This window comes from Oreochromis aureus, linkage group 3 (genome assembly GCF_013358895.1).
Source record: "Oreochromis aureus strain Israel breed Guangdong linkage group 3, ZZ_aureus, whole genome shotgun sequence".
In the NCBI taxonomy this organism is placed as follows: Eukaryota; Metazoa; Chordata; class Actinopteri; order Cichliformes; family Cichlidae; genus Oreochromis; species Oreochromis aureus.
In genome coordinates, this window is record NC_052944.1 from 68,239,238 (window position 1) to 68,266,754 (window position 27,517).

The 27,517-nt window shown below is 39.3% G+C and overlaps 2 protein-coding genes across 5 annotated transcripts; both read right to left on the reverse strand.

Annotated features, from left to right (window-relative positions):
* Positions 1-655: 655 nt before the first annotated feature.
* Positions 656-10,296, reverse strand: LOC116312116 (desmocollin-2-like). 3 transcript variants are annotated; one of them, XM_039607979.1, is made up of 14 exons: positions 10,132-10,296; positions 7,779-7,869; positions 7,467-7,675; positions 7,262-7,372; positions 6,945-7,091; positions 6,546-6,687; positions 6,303-6,457; positions 6,056-6,190; positions 5,712-5,897; positions 5,384-5,574; positions 2,467-2,550; positions 2,309-2,376; positions 2,017-2,132; positions 656-1,603 (listed from the first exon to the last, which is right to left on the reverse strand). In XM_039607979.1, exons 1-14 carry the CDS (start codon positions 10,168-10,170, stop codon positions 1,592-1,594), a joined length of 1,686 nt encoding a protein of 561 aa, XP_039463913.1. In that variant the 5' UTR covers positions 10,171-10,296; the 3' UTR covers positions 656-1,591. The 3 variants fall into 3 exon arrangements, with proteins under 3 accessions (XP_039463913.1, XP_039463912.1, XP_039463911.1); XM_039607978.1 differs by lacking the exon at positions 10,132-10,296 and adding an exon at positions 8,000-8,320 and having other exon boundaries at positions 7,274-7,372; XM_039607977.1 differs by lacking the exon at positions 10,132-10,296 and adding an exon at positions 8,000-8,257.
* A 4,131-nt stretch (positions 10,297-14,427) lies between these two features.
* Positions 14,428-20,020, reverse strand: LOC116312118 (desmocollin-3-like). Of its 2 annotated transcripts, XM_039608191.1 has the most exons (13): positions 19,805-20,020; positions 19,578-19,668; positions 19,266-19,474; positions 19,064-19,168; positions 18,631-18,786; positions 16,857-16,998; positions 16,614-16,768; positions 16,353-16,487; positions 15,996-16,181; positions 15,724-15,854; positions 15,588-15,655; positions 15,289-15,400; positions 14,428-14,781 (listed from the first exon to the last, which is right to left on the reverse strand). In XM_039608191.1, exons 1-13 carry the CDS (start codon positions 19,841-19,843, stop codon positions 14,775-14,777), a joined length of 1,536 nt encoding a protein of 511 aa, XP_039464125.1. In that variant the 5' UTR covers positions 19,844-20,020; the 3' UTR covers positions 14,428-14,774. The 2 variants fall into 2 exon arrangements, with proteins under 2 accessions (XP_039464125.1, XP_031585340.2); XM_031729480.2 differs by lacking the exon at positions 14,428-14,781 and having other exon boundaries at positions 15,557-15,655.
* Positions 20,021-27,517: the final 7,497 nt, after the last annotated feature.

The window sequence follows — 27,517 nt, forward strand, 5'->3', positions numbered from 1 at the left end:
TTCACTTTCTCCCCACCCATTATTGCCTAAAGTGAATGTTCTGGAAAGAGGAAAATATCCAGTTAAAGTAAAAAATGCCTTGTTGATGTCAGATGACAGAGGAGAGTGGCCAGAATGCAAAAGGGACTCAAATAACCAGAAGACCACATGAGTTTTACTCCTGTCAGCTAAGAACAGAAGATCGGAAATACATGTCCTGGTCTAATGAGTCTCTGATGATGATTTCTGCTGTGACATGAACATGACTATGGAACAGTGGTGAACCAGGGACAAATGCACGTAGTGAAGGGTGGTCTCTGTGGTTCCATCAAACAGAAAAGCGACTGTGGCTCAAACGGCCAAAGAGACAAAATGTCAAAATGCACGGTGCATCACATTTTATGTGAGGAGGAGGCTAACAAATTTGAGATGTTGACTTGGCCTTTAAATTCCTCAGATCTCAGCACACCTTCAGAAGTCCAGTGGAGTCTATACCTCAGTGGGTCAGGGCTGTTTGTCAGTAATAACACCAGTGCACCAATTAGATCTGCAGAGGACTGAAGTAATTATAAGCCAAGGATGTGAGATCTTGGAACACTGCACATATTGTATTATGTGTATGTGAGCTCCACCCTGTGAAACACTAGAGACAAGACCTGAACACAATAAACAACCATTTTGGATCTGACCTTTATACAGTACAGCCATAAATAATGATGAGGACATTTGTTTTGTGTTTTTAATTACAAATTAACAGATATTGGACAAAAACTATTAGTACAAACAGTGCTGCTTTTAGTTGTATGGGTACATGTATGCTTATTGTATGTTTGCTGACTATGATGTTTTATAATCATGTTCCTTTAAATGTTAAAAAAACACAAGTAACTGCTACAGCAGCAAAAATTAAACACAACTCCTTTATGTTAATGTCTAATAACAACTTACCAACGCAAAATACATGTAGGGTCTACACTGTCTTTTGAATGGGTTTTTCCTGTGCAGCCAGTTGTATTTAGTTTCAGTAACACGTTAGCGCTCCAGTTCCGCCCTCGTGCAGATTGTAACACGACTACTGTTGGAAATGTTTCAACCACCTGACTTACAGTGAGCTCAAACTGCACCCGTCTCACAGTCAGCGAGTTGAAGTAAAACATGGTTACACACAATTTCTGTGCCATTTGGAAATTCTGCAGAAGTAAATCAACAATGCTAATTTTGAAATATTAGGTAATTGTTATTTTGTTTCATTATGCATTTGTTTTAATGAAAATTAACCCTCCAAAAATAAAGAACTTTTTCAGACATTGATTACTGAGGTACAAAGCTCCAAAATATTGCATCTACATATTTCTTAGTGCAACCCACTTTCGCTTAAAAAACCCAAAAAACACAACAACATTAACAACAACGAAATAAAGCAACAAGGAGCAATAGCAGATACACACCTGCACCACCTGATTGTTCTTTTTTTACATTGTTACCCCGGTAACAAGCCAAGCATTCAGACCGTGACCTCTGAGTCAGCTACAGAGCCACGTCCCCTGAATACTGCCCATCCTCTTCTGTTCCCGTTTGGAAGACACAGGTAGTTTGTTATTATTACCTGTTATTACTCCCAAGCCTGGATAATAGGAGGAAACATACAACACTTTCAAAGATGCTCAGGACATGACTGATGGTCATATATTACACATCGAGCAAACAGATCACCAACAAGACAGAGAAATAATATATTTTACAAAAACTTGTTACTCATTAAATTTACATTTATTTAACTGCAGAAAAAGAAACTTCTATTTTATTTTTGACTTTTTATGCAAAAGTCTGCCACAAGACATTTTGATGTATCAAAAACTAATAAATAATATGTTTGTCCAAATCATGAACAATCAGTATCCCACAGTTGTTTATGTTTGAAAACCTAAATATTTTTCTTGTAAAACAAAGGGGGGGGCTAGCAAAAAAAGAAGTAAATGTGTGGGGTTTTTTTTAGAAGAACTGGAAACTGAGAAATGGGTTACACATTATCCTTACCATGCTGTCGTCTGGGGCCTCCGTGTTAGATTTGAGTGGGATCCTTCCAGTGTCTCCAGAGTCATTAAGCTGCAATTTCTCTCTCTTTTTTAGACAGAAAAATACAAGGAGCAGGACTGCAACAAAGAAGGCATATTCAAAATCAGAGCTCACAGAGTGCTTTTATGTGTGGTATACCCACACTATACATACACTATTGTATGCAGCATTGTTCACTTCCTAATATGCAATGAGCAAACTACAAGAGAACCCCCATCTAACCCTTACAACTTAATCACAGTGGGAGACTCACAGAGCAGTAGGAGCAGGACCACGGGACACAGTATAGTCATAATTCCCAGTAGTCCGAAGGACACAGACCTGCAGGAAAAGGTGAATCAGTCATTTTCCAAGTGTCCAGGAAGCAACCACAACCCATCTTACCCTGCATCCATATGTAAAAAGTGTCACCTGGCAGTTTGTTGCTCTCTGCCAGATGATTGGCTGAAGAGCTGTGAAAAGGTAGTGGGTGTGTGTGGTGAAGTCAACGCTCTTCTGTGGAAAAAACAGAGGTGATTTTATTCACTCGGTGGGAGTAGGTATACTGTCGGTAAGAGACTTTTGCCATTTTGTTTGGATCATTTGTTATTGTAGGTGCCCATTTTTAATGTGTGTCGTTGGACTTTTTTAGTGTGACCACGAGTTTTAATAGAAGAATTGATCAAGCCCTAGATCGACTGCATGTAGGGAAACTGATCAATATTGTAGGCATATTGAGTGTTTTGTTAGCTTTGTGATTTTGATTGGTTTCATAAAATTAATATTTTATTGGGTAATATTTTAATTGATAATGTTGTTTGTGTTTTTCATCGGTGCTGTCTCTGCTCTCCTTATTTCGTTCTTTTGATTGATTTGTAATTTTGTTTTGGTTAGTCCGTCCAGCAGTAAAGACGGTTATATATTGGGAGTGAGTCGTGTAAGGGCGGACTAACCTCCTTCTTTGTTTTTTGTTTATTTGTTTGTGCCACTTCCCCTTATATCCCAGATTACAGGTCATGCATAGTGTTGCTTCCCAGCTGTGCTGAGACCCAAATTGTTTGCAGTGCGTGCCACAGATAAATCGATTGCAGTGTCGCTAAACGGGGTGTAACGGTTTGCAGTGTTGTGTTATTTTTCGTACCATTTGTGTGGTAAGTCTCATGTGCAGCTGAGATATCAGCAGGATATTTCCAGTCCTGTCTGGAAATAACTGGGAATTTGTTGTCTAATTAATGTAATAAATAAATTATCAATTTATTTCTTTGCCCCGTTTACTCATCCCTTGTCCTCGGTTGCACATAGATGGACTAGCCATCGGGCATAGGTCGATGTTGGTTTTTTTGTTTTTATGGGCCGATGGTTTATTTTTATTTATTGTATTTTCTTTTTTTTTTTTTTTTTTTGATATTGGTATAATCAAGGAAAAGTGGTGAATTCTCCAGATGCTGGCCGATTTGTAAAAATAACTCTGTTTGGTGGTGACTATGGTGGAGCTTCCACAGAGCCCAGCAGGTGGACAAGGGAAGGGGAGGCAGGAGGAGGAGAGACCCGAGGCGGCCGCTGGTCTGATTGTCAGGTGAACTGAACTTCAGGTAAGAAGTTGTGACCTGCAGTCTATCTGGGTCAGATATAAACCAAGTTTAGGTGGAGTTTATTTTCGTTGTGCTGAGTTTTTACAGTTGGTTACAATAACTCGTACAGCGTACTAGCTAGCATGACGGAGTTTCTATACAGCTGGGCTGATATGATGTTACTGATAGTGAACTTTATTTTATTTTTAAGGTTAGTTATTAGAGTTGCCAACTGACCCGTAAAAAACGGAATTGTCCCGCATTCAAAATATTATGCGTTTCGTATTGAGCTGAAAAGGAACACAGTTTGTCCCGTACTTCATCTAGGATGAAAAAAAGACACAAAGCTGGAGTTATTCTGCGTCTTTACGCTGCACAGCTGTTTCTTCTTCTCTCCCCCTCCCTCTCCTGTTGCTACTTCAATCATGAAATTGATCAATGATCAGCTGATTGGCTTTTCTCTCTTGTTTGTTTATCTCCCACCTAGCACTAGATAGAGGAAACCGGTGGATGTCGCTAAACAACAGCAGCACTTTTAAGCTCGATCAGCTCTTGTTAGAATTTATTTAATATTAATTTCTAGTATCAGCTGATGTTTGCTGATGTTTGTTTGCAGGATCCTTTTTTACGTAGCTGACAGCTGGTAACTGTGCAGGGGCGGATCTAGCAAAGTTTTGCCAGGGGGCCAGGTGGGGCATTAACATGGAAAGGGGGGCACAAAGAAATACCTTTCTTTCTTATTCTCATTTAAAATGTCTAGCTTCTATAGAGATTGAAAATGTGACGTAATTTCCGGGGTAAAACCGCAAAGAAATGTAGGTACGAGTGGCAAGCAGTACTAGTGCACCCAGGCTTTCACATGAAAACAGTCACACAGCAATAAAAAGAAAAACAATGGAGCTGTTGTATTATTAACTGCAAAAGCCGGTCGCATGACAGCCACGGGAAGCCGACAGGTAAAAAGAATGGTTTTTATCGGATTACGTCGTGGAAGAGAAATTGTTCAAGCCATGTTTCCCGAAGTAACAAAGATCCGGCGGATGGCCTGAATTGCAGCAATTCGAAGACCAAATATAACATCTCAGAACACTCCAGCTCACATGTTAGTCTGCTCCAAGAATTTCCACAAAAATAAGTCTTCTGTTTTAGTTATTACATAATTTATCATAACATAATTGTTGATGTAGGTTACAAATAAGTCTTATACTGATTTGAATTGAATTCATTGTGCTATGCTGCTTTGTTCACGGTGGCTTTGCGGGCTAATGTTTGTGTTTTGTAGGAAAACCAGCCTACAAAATGCTGGAATGCGATCCAGACTGGGCACCTTCTATCAGCCTGGGTCAGACCGAGTTTAAAGTTTAAAGCTGCTACCACAGCAAGATTTGATCGATTAAGAGAGAGATATAACAAAACAGCCACGAAAAGTCCTGCATATATGTGCCCAAGTGTTGTATTGAAGCAATCAAGTGTGATGAATAACTGTTTTCCAGTATGTTGTTTTGATATGGGTTTTTTTTTTTGGCATTGCTGATTTGTTTTTTACAGCAGAATTATTGATTGCCGGTGCTGGAAATGCTAGCGCACCCACATTGCAATGCGCGAAAATCACGTGGTCTGTTAATCTCTATTAAATAATTATCTGAATCTTACAACCAAAGTTTTTATCTGATGTAAAATGTATAGAAATCCTGCATTTATACCAACGAGACAGTTTGCATCACTGTCACAACAGCGTTTGTTTTCATTCACAGGCTTTATGGCTTTTCCTATAATACCTGGTTGGAGGGTCTCTAGTCAAAATGCCCGGGCTGATCTTTTGTCCCAGTCCAGCCCTGACTGCATCCACTTTTTCGACAATGAAATTCACAGGGATGGACTGCCACGTGGCACTGCTGCCATTCAGTAATGCTACATTTTGTGCAGTGATCTGGAGCTGTACATCGTTGGTCTTCTCATAATCTAATGGCTGGAAAGACATTTTAAAGTTTATGAATATAAATCAGTTTTATATAGGCTGATTTAGCATTAAATGAGATCCATGCAAAATGCTTACACCAACATTACTAAATGATAATAATGAATTTAATAAGAAGCCAGTCTCACCTTTGAGATGTACAAAAGCCCTTCGTTTGTTTGGGGGTCAGTAACTATCCTGAAATTTCCATTTTCATTTCCTTTAGTAATGACAAACTTTGACATCCAGTTTGATGTGTTTATCAAATCTTTATCTTGAACAGGAATTCGAAGTAGAAGTTTTTCACTTTCATTTTCTTCCACAGTGACATTATACTACAAGAAAAAAGCATGGGGGTGTTCTTCATTTGTTGTTTATGTTAGTAAAAAAATAATGTTTTGATGAAATAAGTAGAAAAAGGACACCAAAATCAATGAAAATGACTTCAGTTATTCAGCCAAATTACATACTGACGGTTCTTTCAAACACTTACGGATGATTTCATGAAGGTTGGTGGATTGTCATTAATATCACTCAGAGCAATTGTTGCTGTTGATGTGGCAAAAAGACCATTTGGTGCACCATTCATATCCTGGATTTTTACAGTCACCACATGGTTTTCTTTTAACTTAAAGAAAAAATGTTACAAAGTATTTTAGGAAAATATGTGTCATCCATTTCAATGCTATTTTCAATTACATAAAGTTCACAGGTATCAGTGATGCAGAGGCAGTGCTCACCTCTCTGTCTAGCGTGTTGGTTGTTGTTGTGATGACACCTGTTTCTGGATGAATGGTAAACATGTCTGATCCAGATACGAGTGTATATTTAATCTTCACATGGTCGGTGTAAATTTCGTCTCTGTCAGTTGCACTCACCACTCCCACCACAGTCCCTGTATTGTAACCCATAATCATTTAGAGCAACTGCACTGACAGTCAAATACAACAGAATCAACTATTACTGTATTTAGTCTCTCTCACCTGCACTACAGTGCTCAGGAACTGTAAACTGTAAAGGGCCTACGAACTCTGGAGCATTGTCATTGACATCGTCTACAATCACTGTCAGGGAAAAATACCATCTCTCCACATTAGTATGCTTGTCAAAAACACGGAATCCAATCTATAGAGGGAAAAAAAACACATTTGACTAGTTTAATGCACACAAATATAGAAAGCAGAGGCAGGAACATAACAAGACTCCATATGTGAACTGTGCCAGTTCCAAGTTTGAATGAAAAAATAAATAAACAAACATGCTCAGTAGAGGATCAAATATTGTGTAACTATTTGAATGATTGATAAATCACTCCTTAAGACTGCTGAACATTATTGGAGCTCATTACAAATCTTCTAAATCAGTTTAATCTTCACACTCACATGATATCTTGGGAACTCCTCACGATCCACTGCTTTGAGCAAGAGCAGATCCCCCGTGTCTCTGTCCAGACTGAACACTCCAGTTGGATACGCATCGACTCCTTGTCCTTCAACAAAGGTCACATAATCGCTGTATAAGGAACCCAGCTACAGCAGAAACCAAAAAAAAAAAAAAAAATCATACATATTAAGGAAAAGAATAAAAGGATTCTGTTATTCATAAAGTGTTTATAATCTTTACAATCTGATGTGTATTGACAATAAACATTTGTATACCACGGTGATCATAAATGATGAAAATTAAACATTCAATTCACCCTTTCAATTACTTTTGGATAGCTCCCTTCATAATTCTCCACTACACTGGACGGGTCAAGAAGAAAACATGACCGTCTTCTAGAGCGGTTCAGGGAGCCTCGGCCTCGTTGCTGTGACATTCAAACAAGTTCAGACATGTTAGAAAAAAGAATGCACTGTTCATGCTGAGCTGTATAAACGACTCACAATAGACAGTTGCCTTACATGTCTTTTCAAGATGGTACTGCGGACAAGGTGAACTTCCATCTTTCTTTCCAGCCCACTATTGTCCCGAGCAGACACAGAAAATATCCGTCCTCCTTCTCCCACTGAGACAGACGTTAAAGCTACGACTGCTCCGTTACTTTCTATTGTGAAACTCGGGTCCTTCACAGTTAACTGCACTGATTTTGCATCACAGCCGACGGTTTCAACTGAAAAGCGAGAAAGTGAAAGTTAAAAAGAGCCATAAAACATAAAACATTCGGCTTACAACACTTTTTCAAACAGGAGTAACACAAATAAGCAGAGCGGCACCTTTTGCTACTTGGTATCCAGGTGGAATTATTTCAGGTACAATTACGTAGAAAGATCTCAGCAGAAAGCACGACTCCACACAGGACAGGATCTGGAGGTGAAAGTGAGTTTCAAACTGACTTGTCACGTTTAAATGTTTTAATGCTTCCTGGCATGACAAAAGAAAGCAAACACGTATCAATCATGTAGGAGTGCTCTAAAACCAAACTAGAAGCACTTACCAGCATTAGGTAGGTGGAGGAAATGAAAATTTTCCCCATTATTGGAAAAAACAAGACGGACATTGTCCTGGGTCCAAGTGTTGGGAGTCTCGTTAGTGTAAGTGTGTTAACTCAAGAGCCTCTTCTCTTGTCAATTGCTTCACTTCGCTATCAATGTGAAAACACAGGTGTTTCTCAGACGGCACACCCAAGTGCAATTTTAAAACAGAGAAGTACTTCCGGGCTGTGCTCGCTGGTGTCTGCTGAGAAACCTCCCTAAAAGTTGCAGATATTTCTTTCCCTATCAGCAGGGGCAACATATCTATTTTACTGCAAGACATTAAACCGCAACTAAATGCGGTTTAATTTCTTGCAGTAAAAAGACATTAAACCGCTAAAACTCTTCCCCTTACAGAGTTTTAGCGGGACTATAAGAGCTACAAATACACACAATTAAAACCTGTAGCATCATTTATATAAATCTGTGCATATAGAGTATAAACAATATTCCTATAACACTACAGCATACTGCAGGTAAACGTATTTGAAGAAATACTGGTCTGTCTGGTTTTTTTGTCAAGACTTGTCTGCAGTAATGAATTAGTCATTGCTCATCAGGACTAATAAATATTTCTTTTTGTCAATCCGTTGCAACAGATCTACCAGGGATCATAGTTGTGACCAACCAGCAAACCAGCACTAAAATCACCACCAAGATTTCGCTTAAACCCCACCAAGAATGCAGCTCAATTCACGTCAGAGCATTCACCTTTACCAACTAAAATGCTGTCAATCCTAAAATGAGGACGTGGGTCCAGCTAGTGAACTACTTTTTAAAACACTGACGGTTGAAGCTGAACAGAAATAGCTGTCTATGTACGTAATCTGGGCACTACAGCTTTAAGACGTTGTGCATGCTCACTTTCTGGCAGATGATCACTTTTGGCCTAACACCTGGAGCTGGGTAAGGGGGTACTATCGCATGAGTGCTGCTGTTTGACTGAGGATAAATAAAGTAGTCGTGATAAACCAATCGCATGACCACTTCAAGATGACAAAGCAAAAAGATGATATATAACAGTTATTCAATTGTGCTGATAGGCCACGTAAAACCAGAATCATTATAAACAATATATACGTTGCATCTTTTCCTCACTTTTAATGTCTAAGGACAGCTCTAGCAAGCACTCTCAGCTTATGTGCATAAAAAAAGAAACAAAACAAAGAACACCCGTGTTGGTGGAAAAATGTAAAGTGTTGACCAATCAAAAAATGTTATGGCAACATGACATTTGGATGTTTAGGAAGAGGGGGAAATTTAAGGAGTGATGGTGAGACAGAGAGAGAGAGAGTTTGTGAGAGATTTAGCGTGTTTGGAGTGTGTATATGTGGTTGTTACAGTAGAAAATGTACCTATTTCTAATCAGAGTTTATGTTTTTTGTCTGATTTTAGATCAGTTGTGCTAATACAGTATGTCAAAAATGAAAACATAACTGTAAATTCAGATATGTGAGGTTGTGCTGAAAAGAATGATATAAGTGAAACCTAAAATGGGACTGAACTAAACAAACTATGACGACAATGACACTAGGCCAGGCCACTGAGTGTTTGCTTTCAGCAGTTCAGGTTCATGCTCATGCCATGTTTAAAGTTTGAAGTACTTCACGTTCAAGGTTTTACATTCACCTGTTCAGGTTTCATCTTATGTCTTGTGTCATTGTCTCCATAGTTTGTTTAGTTCATTCCCAGATTAGGTTTCAATTTTGCTTGGTCTTGCCTTGTTTTTCTGTTCAGTTTTTTTTCTTTTTTTCCCTTTTTTTATCAGCTGTAATAAAGGCTCACTTTTTGTTTGATCATCAGTTTATTTCTCCTGTGATTGCTTTTGGGTCTGCTCCACAAACAAATCGGCCATGACGGCCGTGACAATTTTGTTTTTTCTGAGACTTTTTTTTGTGCCACTGTGGTTGTTAATCTTACTTCACAGCACAGGTAGTCTAAATCTCAAAAAAACAACAAGCAAGGTTAGAGAGTGCATTAAAGGTGACTTGTCATGTTTAAATATTTTAATACTTCCTGGCATGACAAAAGTGACAGAAAGTAAACACGTATCAATCATGTAGGAGTGCTCTAAAACCAAACTAGAAGCACTTACCAGCATTAGGTAGGTGGTGGAAATCAAAACTTTCCCCATTATCGGAAAAAACAAGACTGACTTTGTCCTGGGTCCAAGTGTTGGGAGTCTGGTTAGTGTAAGTGTGTTAACTGATGAGCTTTGTCTCTTGTCTATTGCTTCACTTCTCTATCAATGTTAAAAGACAGACGTTTCTCAGACGGCACACCCAAGTGGAATTTTAAACAAGCGAACTACCTTCGGGCTGTGCTCGCTGGTGTCTGCTGAGAAACCTCCCTAAAAGTTGCAGATATTTTTTTCCCCACCAGCAGGGGCAACATATCTATTTTACTGCAAGACATTAAACTGCTACTAAATGCTGTACTATTTCCCCTTAGCGAGTTTTAGTGGGACTGTAAGAGCTACAAATACACAGAATTAAAGCATGTAGCATTATTTATATAAATCTGTGCATATAGAGTATAAACAATATTCTTATAACACTACAGTATGCTTCAGGTAAACATATTTGAAGAAATACTGGTCTGTCTCCTTTTTTTTTTGTCAAGACTTGTCTGCAGTAATGAATTAGTCATTGCTCATCAGGACTAAAACAGTTTCCTATAACACAGCAGATCTACCAGGATTCACAGTTGTGGCCAACCAGCAAACCAACAGTAGTATCAACACCAAGATTTCGCTTAAACACCACCAAAAACTAACCTTAGACCGAACCAGTTTTCACAAACCATTATTCTTGTTGCCATCTGGAAAAAGTAAAAGAAATTCAATAATGATAACACCATCTATGCATTTCCTAGGAAAATGTTTTAAATAAGTCAGTGTTTTATAGCTTTTCTCATTGCCAGTAAAGCCAGCATTAAAAAAAACAAAACAAAAAAAAACCTAATCTGTATGTTGTTAGGTGAGACATAAGCTGTGTTTGTTACTTGTGATACCACATATAACAACCCAATTGTATAGGTTGCTGTGAAAAATATGCATATATGGCGCAAAACATCAGGCTTGACATTACAAAGTGATCATAACTGGATATAAATATTGATAATATAATGTACTCAGGTGGCTCAAGCCAAATACATTTATTATTTTTTTGTAATTTGTGTCCGGGGCCGGGACTGTGACCAGGCATTTTGAGTTTTTTTTTTCTTTTTTATTTCCTTTTGTTAGATTGTGGTTATATTAAGTTCTTGTGTTGTAATTCAGTTAGGGAGTAATTGAGTTTCATTCTAGATTTTGTTTCATCTATGTCTCCTGATTTATGAGTCTTTTCCTCTCCTCTATGTAGTCTGTCTTGTCCTCAATGTTTTTACTTTCAGTTATCTCAGTGCGTTATTCTCTCCCTGTGTTACATTTTCTAAGCTTGTGTTGTCAAGTCTCCATTATGTTTCCTGTTGTATTTTGTAAGTGTTTTTTTTTTTTTTTTTCATGTTTGGTGGGTTTAGTTTTGCTTCCCCTGTGGCGTCATGTTCATTTTATGTCAGCTGTGTTTCCCCAGGTGTTTCCACTTCCCTCATTACCCTCCTGTATGTTTAAGTCTTCTGTCTTCCTCTCCTCCTTGTCATGTTTGCTTTCAGCAGTTCAGGTTCATGCTCATGTCATGTTTGAAGTACTTTATGTCAAGATTTTACATGCACCTGTTGAGTTTTCAACTTATGTCTCGTGTCATTGTCTTCATAGTTTGTTTAGTTCAGTCCCAGTGCAGGTTTCACTTTAGTTTCACTTGTTTTACTGTTTTTATATCAGCTGTAATAATGGTTTGATCATCAGTTCATTTCTCCTGTGTTTGCTTTTGGGTCTGCTACACAAACATGCAGGGCATGACATTTTTTTTTCTGGCACCACTGTGCTTTTGAATCTTACTTCATGGGATAGGTAGTCTAAATCTCAAAAAGCAACAAGTAAGGTTAGAGAGTGCGTTAAAGGAATGCCACAGTTATTACTCATGTTTCCTGAGTAAAATATTTCTCATTTCTAACTTTTATTTTTTTTTAATATTCAAGTTTATTCAGCAAAAAATTATGTTTTTCAATTGAGACAATCTCCACCTCCCTTTTCAACTTTACTTCCACAGACGTTGACCTACAGACCCCAGCCAAGACATTGAGCCATTCAGCTCATATGTCTCTTTTCAATATTTTTTTTATAGCTTTTCCTTCAGCTCCTGTTCAAGTTTCATGTTTTTTCCCCACATTTCAGAATTTATAGTAGGTGACTATGTGACCGTATGTTGGCAGTTAAGCCCCTGTTCCATTAGTACCTACTTGGATCAACTCGATGTGGTTTGCAGGGTTTGCCATCAGGTTATAGTACGTGCTCAGACAGATTTCCAAGTGATCCAAACAGGTACTAAAGTGTGACACCGTCAGACTGCATGCCACTGATTGGCTGGTCAGTAGCATCATTTGATGAGTCACTAGAGCATCTTGTTCAAGAAAATAGCATTTTTGAAAGTAGGCAATAAAGGAAATTGTTACAAAAAACAAAATTAAGTTCAGATAGTGGAACATTACACACATTGTATTGCTCAATTTGTTTTTAATTTTTTACTGGGTTTTCACTGTGCGGCCAGTTGTATTTAGTTTCAGGCAGTAACACTTTACCTCTCCAGTTCTGCCCTCGTGCAGATTGTAACAGGACTACAGTTGGAAACGTTTCAATAACCTGACGTACAGTGAGCTCAAACTGCACCCATTTGACAGTCAGGGGGTTGAAATAAAACACAGCAACACAGAATTTCTGTTCCATTAGGAAATTAACACTGAGTAAAATAGATCATTATGAAGGTCTAATTTTACATTACATATTGTGAAATATTAGGCAGTTTCTTTCATTATGTATTTGTTTTACTTCAAATATATCTTCAAAAATAAAAATTAATAACAGTATTAATAACAGTAACAGTAAAAACCAACAACAAGGCTAAAAAAAGAAATGCACTTTCTTACTGCAGACAATGATTTAAATTAAAAAAAGAGTAAAACATACCATAGTCGCTACTAACTGATATAGAGACAAACACGAGTAGCTCCATTTCTACCCAAATTAACCAGAATATATATATATATATATATATATATTAGGGATGCACCGATACCGATACTGGTATCGGGTATCGGGGCCGATACTGTAAAATGTGTGCGTACTCGTACTCGTAAAAGTTAACCGATACCATGAACCGATACTAATGTAGCCCGGATGGGAATTTGGGAGTGGATACTCATAATTCCCATGGACATAAACGCCACGGTAACATAAGGTGTTCACAGTTGATGTTATGTGATGTAACTCTACCCTGAATGTAATTTGCCCTGTAATATGTCGCAAGGTAAATACAGGTAATTAGAGCAATCAAACTGTTATGTTAATCATAAAAGTATTATTTTATGGTATGTAACTCTGAAGGGAGTTAAAATATTTTTCAGAGTTCTCATTTTCTGGAGGCCCGTGAAGGTAGCATAAAACGGGACCTGTGTATCTGTTGCAATGGAGGAGGAGAGAACGGCATGGAGGTTAGCTGAACCAAAGTGAGAGACTCGGCTAGTTTTACTGAGGTTAACCAGCACAAAAGAGTGTGTAACTAGAAAGCTAACCGTGTGAGAGCTTCACAACAGAGTGTGGGTGAAGTGACTTTTTGTTTCAATGGTCGCACCACCGTGCTGTGTTTCCAGCTACGACCGCCGAGGCTAAAGGCTAGCCCGGACTGCTTGGCTTCGCCAAGGAGGCAGCCGCTATGAACTGTCGGAGAGCTGGACAGTGACTCGCTAACGTGCTGTAGCAGAGACAGCATCGGGTCCGCAGGGAGTGGATTTAGTGTGGGACTGGTGAACGGCGATCTACCGGGCAACGGAACTGTAAGTCAGACTTTTGTGCTCTTACTGGGGAGAAGAGGATTTTTCTCCATCGTCCGGCGTGAGCAGCAAACAGGCCTGCAACAAGTGTGAATGTGAGTGTGTGTGGGGCCCATGTGTGAATATTGTATGTTTAGTGGATTTATATAACGTGTTTTGGAGTGTATATTAGTGAGTCACTTACCAAAAGGTGATAACATAAGTTGGGTTGTTTAATATAATTTGAAAGGGAATTATTTCATTTATACAGTGTATTTCATTTGGTTAAGGAATTGGAATATCATTTGAGTTTAAAAAAGGGATGTGTTGTACAGTATCTGTCTCTGCCCTTACGTTCAGTAAACGTTTCGTTCAGTAAACGTTTCGTTTGGGTTAAAGAGTTGTCTGGGGTCGTTTCTTTACTACTGGTTAAGTTTAACTTGTGTGTGGTAGAAGTATCGGTTTTTGTACTCGGTATCGGCAAGTACTCAGATCCAAGTATCGGTATCGGATCGGTTTGAAAAAATTGGTATCGTTGCATCCCTAATATATATATATCTATATATATATATATAGATATATATATATATATATATATGTTCTTTACTTTACAGCTTAAAGTAAACAACATTAATCTGGAGTGACTGTTTTCGTGTCTTTCTGCAGACCTTTGCAAGAGTTTTTAACTTTCATCCGAATGTGTTCAGAAAGTCAAGGTTATCGTTTTCATTATTATCACTGCAGCATCTGATAGAGCCAGTTACACAGCCACATCCTTAGAACCTTAGAAGTGAATGATATCGTCTGCGTATTGTCCTTTTGTTCCCATTTGGATCAGTTTCTAGAAGACACAGGCAGTTTGTTAATATTCCCTGTTATTACTGACGGTCAGATATTACACATCGGGCTAACAGATCACCAACAAGCTAAAGACAAAACATCTTTTACTACAAGCTGAGAAATGCTGAGGTTTGCACAGGATACTATCGAGACTTAGAGAAAAAGACAATATTACAAATGGGATTTAACTCATGTTTGTAATCATAAAAAAATATTACCTGATCTAGATAGCGACCATTTGTTATACAGAAAACCTCTTTAGTCTACACCACTACCAACAGGCTGACCAATGGTGCTTGAGGTTTTGCTTTCAAGCCAAGATTAATCATTACACCCTTAATATAAACCATTTAGTGTTTGGTCAGTCTCTAAACAGAGACGACTGATGAGACTTGCATCAATTAAAGCAAAAGCAGCAATAAAACAAATAAAGCCGAAGGAGGGGGGAAGCAAATATGGTTTCTTTGTGAATAACTGTAAGCCGAGACGGTGCTTCCACATTACTAACCTTTCCGCGCTGTCCCCTGGGACGTCTATGTTGGATATGAGTGGGATTCTTCCTGGTTCATTAAGTTGCAATTTCTCTCTCTTTGTTAGACAGAAAAATGCAAGAAGCAGGACTGCAACAAAAAGCAGGCATGTTTAAAATCAGAGGTCACAGAGTTCTTTTATGTGTGGTAGGCATCACAAGAATGAGCATAGCAGCAATATACACTACACTGTTGTATGCAATAGTGTTCACATCCTAATATGCAAAGAGAAAACTGCAAACTAACCCTTAAAACTTAATCACAGTGGGAGACTCACAGAGAATCAGGAGCAGGACCACAGGGCACAGCGTAGTCATAATTCCTAGTAGTCCGAAGGACACAGAGCTGCAGGAAAAGGTGTATCAGTCATTTTCCAAGAGTCCAGACAAAGGAAACAACCATACCCATCTTACCCTGCATCCACTTTTTCAACATTAACATTCACAGGGATGGACTGCCATGTGGCACTGCTGCCATTCAGTAATGCCACATTTTGTGCAATAATAAGGAGCTGTAGACCGTTGGTTTTCTCATAATCTAATGGCTGGAAAAAAGAAAGACATTTTAAAGTTTATGAATATAAATCAGTTTTATATAGGCTGACTTTGAATTAGATGTGATCCATGCAAAATGTTTCCACTAGCGTAACTAAATGATAATGAATTGAATAAGAAGCCAGTCTCACCTTTGAGATGTACAAAAGCCCTTCGTTTGTTAGGGGGTCAGTAACTATCCTGAAATTTCCATTTTCATTTCCTTTAGTAATGACAAACTTTGACATCCAGTTCGATGTGTTTATCAAATCTTTATCTTGAATAGGAATTCGAAGTAGAAGTTTTTCACTTTCATTTTCTTGCACAGTGACATTATACTACAAGAAAAAACAAGTACATGGGGAAGAGAGGGGGAGTCTATAGTATTTCTTTAATTATGTCAGTAAAACGTATTTAGTTGAAATAAGTAGAAAAAAACACCAAAATCATTAAAAATTACTTCATTTATTCAGTTAAATTACATACTGACGGTTCTTTCAAACACTTACAGATGATTTCATGAAGGTTGGTGGATTGTCATTAATATCACTCAGAGCAATTGTTGCTGTTGATGTGGCAAACAGACCATTTGGTGCACCATTCATATCCTGGATTTTTACAGTCACCACATGGTTGTCTTTTATCTTTAAAAGAAATGTTAAAAAGTATTAGAATAAAATATGTTGTAAAGTACTTGCATAATCTATTTCAATGCTTTTTTTCAATTACATAAAGTTCACAGGTATCAGTGATGCAGAGGCAGTGCTCACCTCTCTGTCTAGCGTGTTGGTTGTTGTTGTGATGACACCTGTTTCTGGATGAATGGTAAACATGTCTGATCCAGATACGAGTGTATATTTAATCTTCACATGGTCGGTGCCATCTTGGTCTCTGTCAGTTGCACTCACCACTCCCACCACAGTCCCTGTATTGTAACCCATAATCATTTAGAGCAACTGCACTGAAAGTCAAATACAACAGAATCATCTATTACTGTATTCAGTCTCTCTCACCTGCACTACAGTGCTCAGGAACTGTAAACTGTAAAGGGCCTACGAACTCTGGAGCATTGTCATTGACATCATCTACAATCACTGTCAGGGGAAAATACCCGAGCTCCACATTAGTATGCTTGTCAAAAGCACGCAATTCAAACTATAGAGGGGAAAAAACACACACACATTTGACTAGGTTAATGCACACAAATATAGAAAGGAGAGGCAGGGACATAACAAGACTCCATATGTGAACTGTGCCAGTTCGAGGCTTGAATGAAAAAATGAATAAATTAAAAAAAGAAATAACCAAAAATACTTAGTAGAGCATGGCTATTCAACTAAGAAGTTAGCTGGGCCAGATTTCAAACTGAGGAATTTATCTGGGCCACATATATTTTTTTGCAGCCAGTAAACAGCAGATCATGATCAATTTCAAACCCACACAACTGTATTGAAAAATAAGTAAATTTTTTAATTACCTTTCCCCCTGTAAATCTGGTGACCTCTCACAAATGCACACCAAAGGGTCCATTTAAAAAATGGGAGCTATAACTAAACTATTTTTTGTACATTTGAAATAATAATAAAAAAAACCAAAACATTTTTGATAACTCCCCTTCAAATTAAAATAAATATTTTGCTGACCACTCATTTTTCCTGCCATGGATGGAGCCCCATCCGTCACAAGTATACAGACTTCATATACAGACCATTTTCCTCAAAAAGAGCTGAAAATCTTCTCAAACAGCTGTGTGTCCCTCTAACGGTAGTAAGTGAGCAATTTCCCATCCATAAAACGGACAGATATGTGCATTATCAGTTCTGGCTGCGAACCCACCTTCTGCTATAGACATTACATCAGTTTTCTGCAGGTCATCTAACAGCATTTCAAACTCGTCTGACGCCAGAACTTCAACTCTACGAATATTTGAACTGCCTGACAGGGGTGTGTTTTTAATAGCAGATGTCACACTTTAATTTTTCGTCACTTATCACCGCATCCACCACGGCCACTGTTTCAGAATCTGTGAAAGGCCTTTTCTTCTTCGCCAAGAAGCAAACACGAAGGGAAGCTGCTGCAGCTCTCTGGGGCTGTACAGGACCCTCACCATGGTAGTACAACTCCGGTTGTAAGATTATTAAACTCGCAATTAAACTGTACTTTTGCAGCCCTCTCCTGAGATTGCTCTGGAAAGTTTGTGTAGAAAGTCTTGTGTTTGTCATTGTGGTGCCGGATTGTACCGAAACACACTCACTGCAAATTAAAGACATAGGTTTGGCATTTGGATTTGGCGGTAAAATGAATAAGTATTTGTCAGTCCAAGCATGGTTAAATCGACTGTTTTCATTGTCAAATTTACACATTTGGACTGAGAAAGACATGCTGTTGTCGCATCATATATTACGATGATTGGTTAATATGTTTACATCACGGTGCATCATTGTGGGTTAAATATTGCTAGGCTACTAGGAGTGTTGCATTAAAAGTCTACACTACGGTGTAGGAATTTTTAATTTTTTTAATTAATATTCTTTTTTCTTTTTTTTTTTTTTTAATTTTTAAAATGTATTTATTTTTTGCGTTTTCTCTGTGTTTCTGGGCTGGGCCACTTGCAGGTTGCTTCTGGGCCGCATGTGGCCCGCGGGCTGCCATTTGAATAGGCTTGCAGTAGAGGATCGAATATGTGTAGCTATTTGAATGATTAATAAATCACTCCTTAAAGATGACTGTGGAACATTATTGGAACTCATTACAAATCTTCTCAATCAGTGTCATCTTCACACTCACATTATATTCTGGGAACTCCTCACGATCCACTGCTTTGAGCAAGAACAGATCCCCCGTGTCTCTGTCCAGACTGAACACTCCAGTTGCATATGTATCGACTCCTTCTCCTTCAATAGTAAAGTACATATCATGGCTTGCTGAGGGATCTGACACCAGCTACAGGAGAATCATACATATTAGCGGAAACAAAAACAAAAAAAGGATTCTGTTAGTCATAACGTGTCTATCATGAAGCAGTCTGCTGTGGGCTCTTTCAGCTCGCAGTGTCATGAAATAGATCAAAAGTGTTTACGCAGTTTACATCATGGTACTGTAGATCAAACAAATAACAAAAAATAATAACTTTGTCAGCTGAATGTAATCTGAATCAGATCAAATGGGGTGGGGGTGGGGGGAGTGGGGGGAGGTAATATAAATTTAACATTCAATTCACCTTCTCAAGGAGTATTGGATAGTTCCCCTCATAATTCTCGACTACAGACGTCGGAAAACGACAGGCCGGTCTTTTAGAGCGGTTCAGAGAGCCTTGGCCGCGTTCCTATGACATTCCAACAAGTTCGGACATGTTAGAAAAAAAAACACCACACTGTGCCTTCTGACCTGTATAAACGACTCACAATATGCAGTTGCCTTACATGTCTTTTCAAGATGGTACTGCGGACAAGGTGAACTTCCATCTTTCTTTCCAGTCCACTCTTGTCCCGAGCAGACACAGAAAATATCCGTCCTCTTTCTCCCACTGAGACAGACCTTAAGGCTATGACTGCTCCGTTACTTTTTATTGTGAAACTCGGGTCCTTCACAGTTAACTGCGCTGATTTTGCATCACAGCCGATGGTTTCAACTGAAAAGCGAGACAGTGAAAGTTAAAAAGAGCCATAAAACACAAGACATTCGGCTTACAACACTTTTTCAAACAGGAGTAACACAAATAAGCAGAGCGGCACCTTTTGCTACTTGGTATCCAGGTGGAATTATTTCAGGTACAATTACGTAGAGAGTTCTCAGCAGAAAGCACGACTCCACACAGGACAGGATCTGGAGGTGAAAGTGAGTTTCAAACTGACTTGTCACGTTTAAATGTTTTAATGCTTCCTGGCATGACAAAAGTGACAGAAAGCAAACACGTATCAATCATGTAGGAGTGCTCTAAAACCAAAGTAGAAGCACTTACCAGCATTAGGTAGGTGGTGGAAATCAAAATTTTCCCCATTATTGGAAAAGAAAGACGGACTTTTTCCTGCGTCCAAGTGTTGGGAGTCTGGTTAGTGTAAGTGTGTTAACTCAAGAGCTTTGTCTCTTGTCTATTGCTTCACTTCTCTATCAATGTAAAAAGACAGACGTTTCTCAGACGGCACACCCAAGTGGAATTTTTAACAAGCGAAGTAGCTTCGGGCTGTGCTCCCTGGTGTCTGCTGAGAAACCTCCCTGAAAGTTGCAGATATTCACGTTTTTTCCCCACCAGCAGGGGCAACATATCTATTTTACTGCAAGACATTAAACTGCTACTAAATGCGGTTTAATGTCTGGAAAAAGACATTAAACCGCTAAAACTCTTCCCCTCAAAGAGTTTTAGTGGGATTATAAGAGCTACAAATACACACAATAAAAGCATGTAGCATTATTTATATCAATCCGTGCATAAAGAGTATAAAAAACATTCTTATAACACGTGTACCTGCATGCTACAGGTACACTTATTTGAAGAAATACTGGTCTGTCTTGTTATTTGTCAAGACTTGTGTGTAGTAATGACTTGGTCTTTGCTCATCAGGACTAATAAATATTTCTTTTTGTCAATCTGTTGCAACAGATCTACCAGGGATCATAGTTGTGGCCAACCAGCACACCAACAGTAGTATCACCACCAAGATTTCGCTTAAACCCCACCAAGAATTAACTTTAGACCGAACCAGTTGGTTTAATGCTTACATATATAGAAAGGACAGGCAGGAACATAACAAGACTTCATATGTGAACTGTGCCTGTTCCAGGTGTGGCCTGGTCATGGGAAATGAGACAGGACACAGGAAATACCATGTGGGCTTTATTATTCTCCGACTGGAGCACAGTGTTAATTCTATAGTTTTGAGTGGAAAAATTTTACTATTCCACTGGCTAAGCCTAAAACTGTCTTTCAGGGTCTGAGACAACAGTAACTACCATATGTACATGTTAATTCACGTTAATTCAGACAGTATAAACAACAGTGATGACCTGTCAAGAAACAAATACAAAAAAAGAGTAAACAAAACAAATAAACACATTGTTTACATCCCACAATTTCACGGTTTTCACATATACATTTCTATGGGAGAACATCATGAACTCACTTCGGTTTCCCTACACAGCCACTGTGCTAGGAAAAGTACACACGCAGGAATCACACAGCAAGTGGTGACCGGGCCTTTGCAACTGTGACACCTAGACTCTGGAATAACCTCCCTGTTCATATTCGTACTGCCAAGTCTATCCAGCCTTTTAAATCACGTCTTAAAACTTTTCTTTTTACTTTGGATTTTGATTCTAAATTAAAGGATTATTCTATTCTATTCTAACTAGTTGGCTGTTCTAGCTTGTTATGTTGTTACCTATAGTTTGTTCAGAATCAGCATCGTGTTTATTGGCCAAGTATATGTGCAGACAAATACAAGGAATTTGGTTCCGGTAGATGGTGGCTCTCGAGCACAGCAATGTAAATCACACACAGACACACACACACGCACCCACACACACACGTATCTATATATACATTACACATGTATACACATAGCTGTGTAAACCAACTATAAATAACTAATCTAAACGTATATACATAAAATACAGAAATGAAATTAAGTGGAATGATAACTACAGGATGTACATAAGGTGCAGTTGCAGTCTGGCAGTGGGGAGCAGTGTGACAGTTCAACTGTTTAGGAGGGAGATGGCGAGAGGAAAGAAACTGTTCCTGTGTCGGGTGGTCCTGGTCTGCAAGCTTCTGTACCGTCTGCCAGAGGGAAGCAGATCAAAAAGTCTGTGTGAGGGGTCTGTGATGATTTTCCCTGCCCGTTTCCTGGTTCTTGAGAGGTACAGATCCTGGATGGAGGGCAGGGGGGCGCCGATGATCCTTTCTGCTGCCCGTACACTCCGCTGCAGTCTGCACCTGTCCTGTTTAGTGGCTGCACCATACCAGACTGTGATGGAGGAGCACAGGGCAGACTCAATGACTGCAGTGTAGAACTGGATCAGCAGCTCCTGTGGAAGACTGTACTTCCCCAGTTGTCTCAGGAAGTACATCCTCTGCTGGGTCTTTTTGAGGATGGAGTTGATGTTGGTCTCCCACTTCAGGTCCTGGGAGATGGTGGTACCCAGGAACTTGAAGATCTCCACAGTCGACACAGGGCTGTCTGATATGACGAGGGGGGGCAGAGTTGAGGGATGTCTCCTGAAGTTCACTGTCATCTCTACAGTTTTAAGAGTGTTCAGCTCCAGATTGTGCTGACTGTACCAGAGTGCTCAACTTCCTGCCGGTATGCAGACTCATCACCATCCTGAATGAGGCCAATGATGGTGGTGTCATCTGCAAACTTTAGGAGTTTTACAGCTAAGTTCTTGGAGGTGCAGTCATTAATGTAGAGGGAGAACAGTAGTGGTGAGAGGACACATCCTTGAGGGGCACCAATACTGAGGGAGATTCAGAGGTGATCTCCCCCAGCCTCACTTGTTGCTTTCTGTCTGTCAAGAAGCTGGTGATCCACTGACAGGTAGCTGATGACACGCTGAGCTGGGAGAGTTTGGAAGAGAGAAGTTCAGGCACAATGGTGTTAAAAGCCGAACTAAAGTCCACAAACAGGATCCTGGCATAGGTTCCCGGGCGGTCGAGATGTTGCAGGATGTAATGCAGCCCCATATTCACTGCATCATCCACCGACCTGTTTGCCCGGTAGGCAAACTGCAGAGGGTCCAGCTGGTGGCCTGTAATGTCCTTCAGATGGTCTAACACCAGTCGTTCAAAGGATTTCATGACCACTGATGTCAAGGCAACAGGTCTGTAGTCATTCAGTCCTGTGATGGTGGGTTTCTTGGGAACAGGGATGATGTTCCCAAGAACATCATCTTGGGACATGGTTTTATTGTTTGTTTTAATTGTCTCGTGCTTTTACTGACTGTGAAGCACTATGGTCAACATTGTTTTTTTAATATGTGCTAAATAAATAAATTTTGATTGTGATTTGAAGTGATCTCCCTCTGAATGAAACAGAAACATGCAGAGTTATGAAAAGTGAATAATAGTATACACTTAACAACACTGTCATTACTCACGCCAACCCACTCTTCAGTCCTTCTCATAGCACGTGACCATAAATACACCCGTTGCATGTTCAGAACTCTCTTGTGTAGCTAGCCACAGAATCTTTTGCAGTCTCTAGCTGTGTCCCAAAACGTTGACTGCATCCTCCAGAGGCCGCATTTGAAGGCCGCGAAAGCTGGGTCCTCCAAAGGATGCAGCCGACGTTTTGGGACATATCTTCTAACTCTCCAGTGCTCCCGCTCATAGCGCTCAGTGTGCGACACAAACCTGAGTGCATGCGTGCTTTGGCTTACGGCGGCTCTCAAAGGGACAGTATACCCCCAAAACGCGAGGTCTAGTTATCACCATGACAACCCTACAACAGACCTCTGGTAGACAGGCTACACAGGGTTGAATGAAAAAATCACTAAACAAACATGCTCAGTAGAGGATCGAATATTGTGTAACTACTTGAATGATTGATAAATCACTCCTGAAATTTGTTTTGTATTTACACTTCAAGTCTCTGAAAGTAACTTTGTTTCACATTACAAATTTAGATTTTCTTTCACCATTTATTTGCGGTTGGGAAAAACTCCACTATTCCGTAATACAGGGAAAGAACAAAGCAGAAGGAATTAACTGGAGCTTTCAAAAGAAAACATGCAGGGAAGACAGATTTGATACTTTGCAAAAGGTGCAAGAAAGAGACCATCACCACATCCTAAAGCAAAAAAGTTATTATTGTTTGCTTTTTTAAAATAAGTTTTTAAAAGTTTTTATTTTTTGAGATATTAGAAGTCAACATATAAGACACAGGTGTCGAAGTCCAGGCCTCGAGGGCCGGTGTCCTGCAGGTTTTGGATGTGACCTTGATCCAACACAGCTGATTCAAATGGCTAAATTACCTCCTCAACATGTCTTGTAGTTCTCCAGAGGCCTGGTAATGAACTACTCATTTGATTCAGGTGTGTTCACCCAGGGTGTTATCTAAAACCTGCAGGACACCGGCCCTCGAGGCCTGGACTTCGACACCCCTGATATAAGATAACGTATCACTTAAAAAAACAAATATGGGTGCTTTTGAGCAGGCTAAGGAGTAGGCAATTTGTTGAAGAGCACTGCAGAGTATTTTTATAAAGGTATTACTTTCACAAAAACTTCTTCACAGTCTAAATGTGAAAATGGCAGATAAATGATCCAGCAAAGAAACAACATAAACAACTCTTCTAACCATGAATCCTAATACCCACTCCAACCTCAGTCTCTAGTGAAAGGCCTTCATAGGAAACATGGACTTGCCCATAATTGTGTCTGTAATAGACATCAAGTGCTTTGGAGGTGGATAAGAAAACCCTCAAATTGAGGTCTGGGTTTTACCTAAGAGTCAAATGACAAACTTTAGATCTCAAATTAAGACAATCAGGTTGAAATCAAGGAATGTAAGAAGTCACTTACATTCAAGCTGTCTACTCTGAATATCAAGATAACAATTATGGAGGGAGGGACACAATATTTTGCATCTACAGAAAATGCACAGCCCATCTGCAGGGACTCGTGTGCTACAAAATAGGTTTGATGATTTAGAAGTCTGATTGCAGAGGAAAAATGTCAGTTGTCAAAAATGTGTTTAATCTTCTAAAGTGTATGTAGCTTCACATCTCCCATACTAGTGTTGGGTTGTTACTGTGGTTTAACTGTTGTAAATCATAAGATGGTAAACAATACAGAGCTGTGTAATCACAGTCCTGCACTCCATTTACTTAGATACAAACTAGTGTGGCTTCAGGGCAGTAACCAGCTAAAATAACTCCAATAATAAAACCTGTATACAATTAATTAAACACATTTTTGCATATTTATTTTTTTAGATACCTTTCTGAACAGAAATAACTGTTATGTTTTGATTTGATTTTTCACCTTCTACCATAACAAAACCATTTGTGATTATGTATTAATATATTTATTTATTTTATGACACAATATATAAACCTTTTGTATTAAATTTAAATGTTAATTACTTAGCCGCATTACATTTGGGTAACTGCTAATATTAGAAATATTTTTATCCAGAGTCCAGTTTGCAGGTGCTGGATCTTCATTCTTGCTCTCAGTTTTTATTGTCAATATGTTGATGCCTGTGTAGGTGTTTGGTTCTTCAAGATCACCACTTTTACACTCTTCAGGGGTTTCCAACTCCAGGCCTCGAGGGCCAGTGTCCCTGCAGGTTTTAGATCTCACCCTGGGTCAACACACCTGAATCAAATGAGTAGTTCATTACCAGGCCTCTGGAGAACTTCAGGACATGTTGGGGAGGTAATTTAGCTATTTAAATCAGCTGTGTTGGATCAAGGACACATCTGAAACCTGCAGCACACCGGCCCCCGAGGCCTGGAGATCGACTCCTGTGCTTTAGGGGTTCCTCTTGTTGTCATGGAGCCTGCAGTACAACAGTAATGTGGACATGTGGACACACAGGAACAATTGCAAATATAAAATGTAAACTATAGCCTACTTTATGTGAAGAACTGTAGCCTTATCGAAAAATCTGAAACTCTTGAGAAAGAGTTTATTAATGGAATGACCCCAGAGAGAATGGTTTGTGAATATTAAAGAAAAAGTAACACATCATCCGCATGAAGACAGATTTTATGTTCTACACTCTTGCATCGTATGCCTTTAATAATTATAGCCTGTCTAATTGCTGCTGCTAGTGGATTGATAAAAATTGCAAACAGTGAAGGGGAGAGTGGGCATCCCTTCCTGGTGCCCCTCTGGAGACAAAAACTGGAGGATGTTTGGTCATTCAGCCTGACAGATGCTTTTGGGGAATTATATAATATTTTTAACCAGTTTATGAAACAGTTTCCAAAACCAGATTTGTGCAGAGTTACAAATAAAAACTTTCCAGTGTACTCTATCCAATGCTTTTCCTGCATCTAGAGATAATATTGTAGTTTCAGTGCTTTTATTACATGAACAGTCTATTAAATTAAACAATCTATGTGCATTTTTTAATGAATGGCTCCCTTTTAAGAAACCAGTTCATCAGGATGTATTGTGAGATGGGTTATCTTCTCTAATCTTTTTAGAGAGCTTTGTAGATTGTTTTAAGATATAAAAATTTAAAATGGTAGGAACATATTTGGTTTTAGCAGGAGAATAATGATGGCTGAATTCATATTTAATGGTAGTCTGCCATATTCTTTGATTTCCTGCAACATTTTGTGGAATAATGGTGCCAGAATTGTCCAGAATTCTGCTGGAAATCTGGGGGGTTTTGGGGGTTGTTGTGGTGGAACTGGCCCACAGTACCTCCAAAACTGTTTCTTGCCATCTCCCTGTCATCTACCCAGTAGTTAGAATTTCTACTGCGGGGTCCCGAATGGTCAAAAGATCCATTCTCATTCATTCAAATATCTTTAACATAGTGGACATAATTAAAATGTCTGCTGCCCTATTTTTGCTCAACAAAGAACACATTACAGGCCATTGTAAGGCATTTGTCTCATCTTTCTTCAGACACTCAGCCTTGCAGACCCACCACAAGTGCTTCACTTTTCTGCCTGATATTCAGGATTTCACCTCAGTTTTGTATTATACACACAATGAATGAATGAAACACAGAGACTAAATACACATGAGGGATGATCAAGGGAAGTGGAAACACATGAGGGGGAACAGCTGATACACATGAACCTAATGACAGGACAGGGAAAGTGAAACTACATACACTGACATTAGACACAGACTTTCAAAGTAAAACAGGAAACATGGGGATTAGACGTGACCTGAACTGAACATAACCACACAGACATGACGCATGACAGGTAGACGCAGGAACCAGGGAGACTGAGTGCAGGAGGAGATGACATAAACAACTAAGAAACAAAGGGCTAAACAGCACCCTAGAAATTAACTAGATAAACTAAGCTAGAGCATAAATGAATACAAAAGATAAAACATACACTGGGTCACACGACCCAGGACCATGACACTATTAAAATCCACGCAATAAAATCTTAGCTTAGTAACTTCAATTTGTCTTGAGTCCCCTTTTCTATTTCTATGCGTCTAAATCTAACTTCTGATCTTTTCTCTCAATGACGCTTAACTAAGTGTCCACACATAAACCAAATCCACTTTGCTGCATTCAGATTCTCACATGGCTCAGACATGGAGTTTACCTCAGTGATAAATGGATCCAATACACACAGGCTGTTCTGTGCTCAAGAAAAACTTTGTTGTAGAGCCCAGGAAACAGTCACTGCTTCAGTCTCTCTTCCTCTTTCTCCACCGTCACTGTATCCAAACAGAGGGAAAAAGAGCCCTTAGGCTGAGCACACACATCTGCCTCGCTGCCACTCCACACCACGCTGAGAGCTCACTGTGCCGCCCCTACCCTATAGCAGGCCAAAGACCACCACACCCCTGCCACAACCTCATTACTAAATTCAATCCAGATCCTTATCACTGTAACAATGAACTTCACTTCATCTCTCAAGACTGCCTTCTTTCCCAAACAAAGTAAAACTAAGCAGGCAGCCCTCAGTCCATATTTTATTTGAAGATAACGCTGTCTTGACCCTTTACAAGTCATTGTCCTTTACCTCC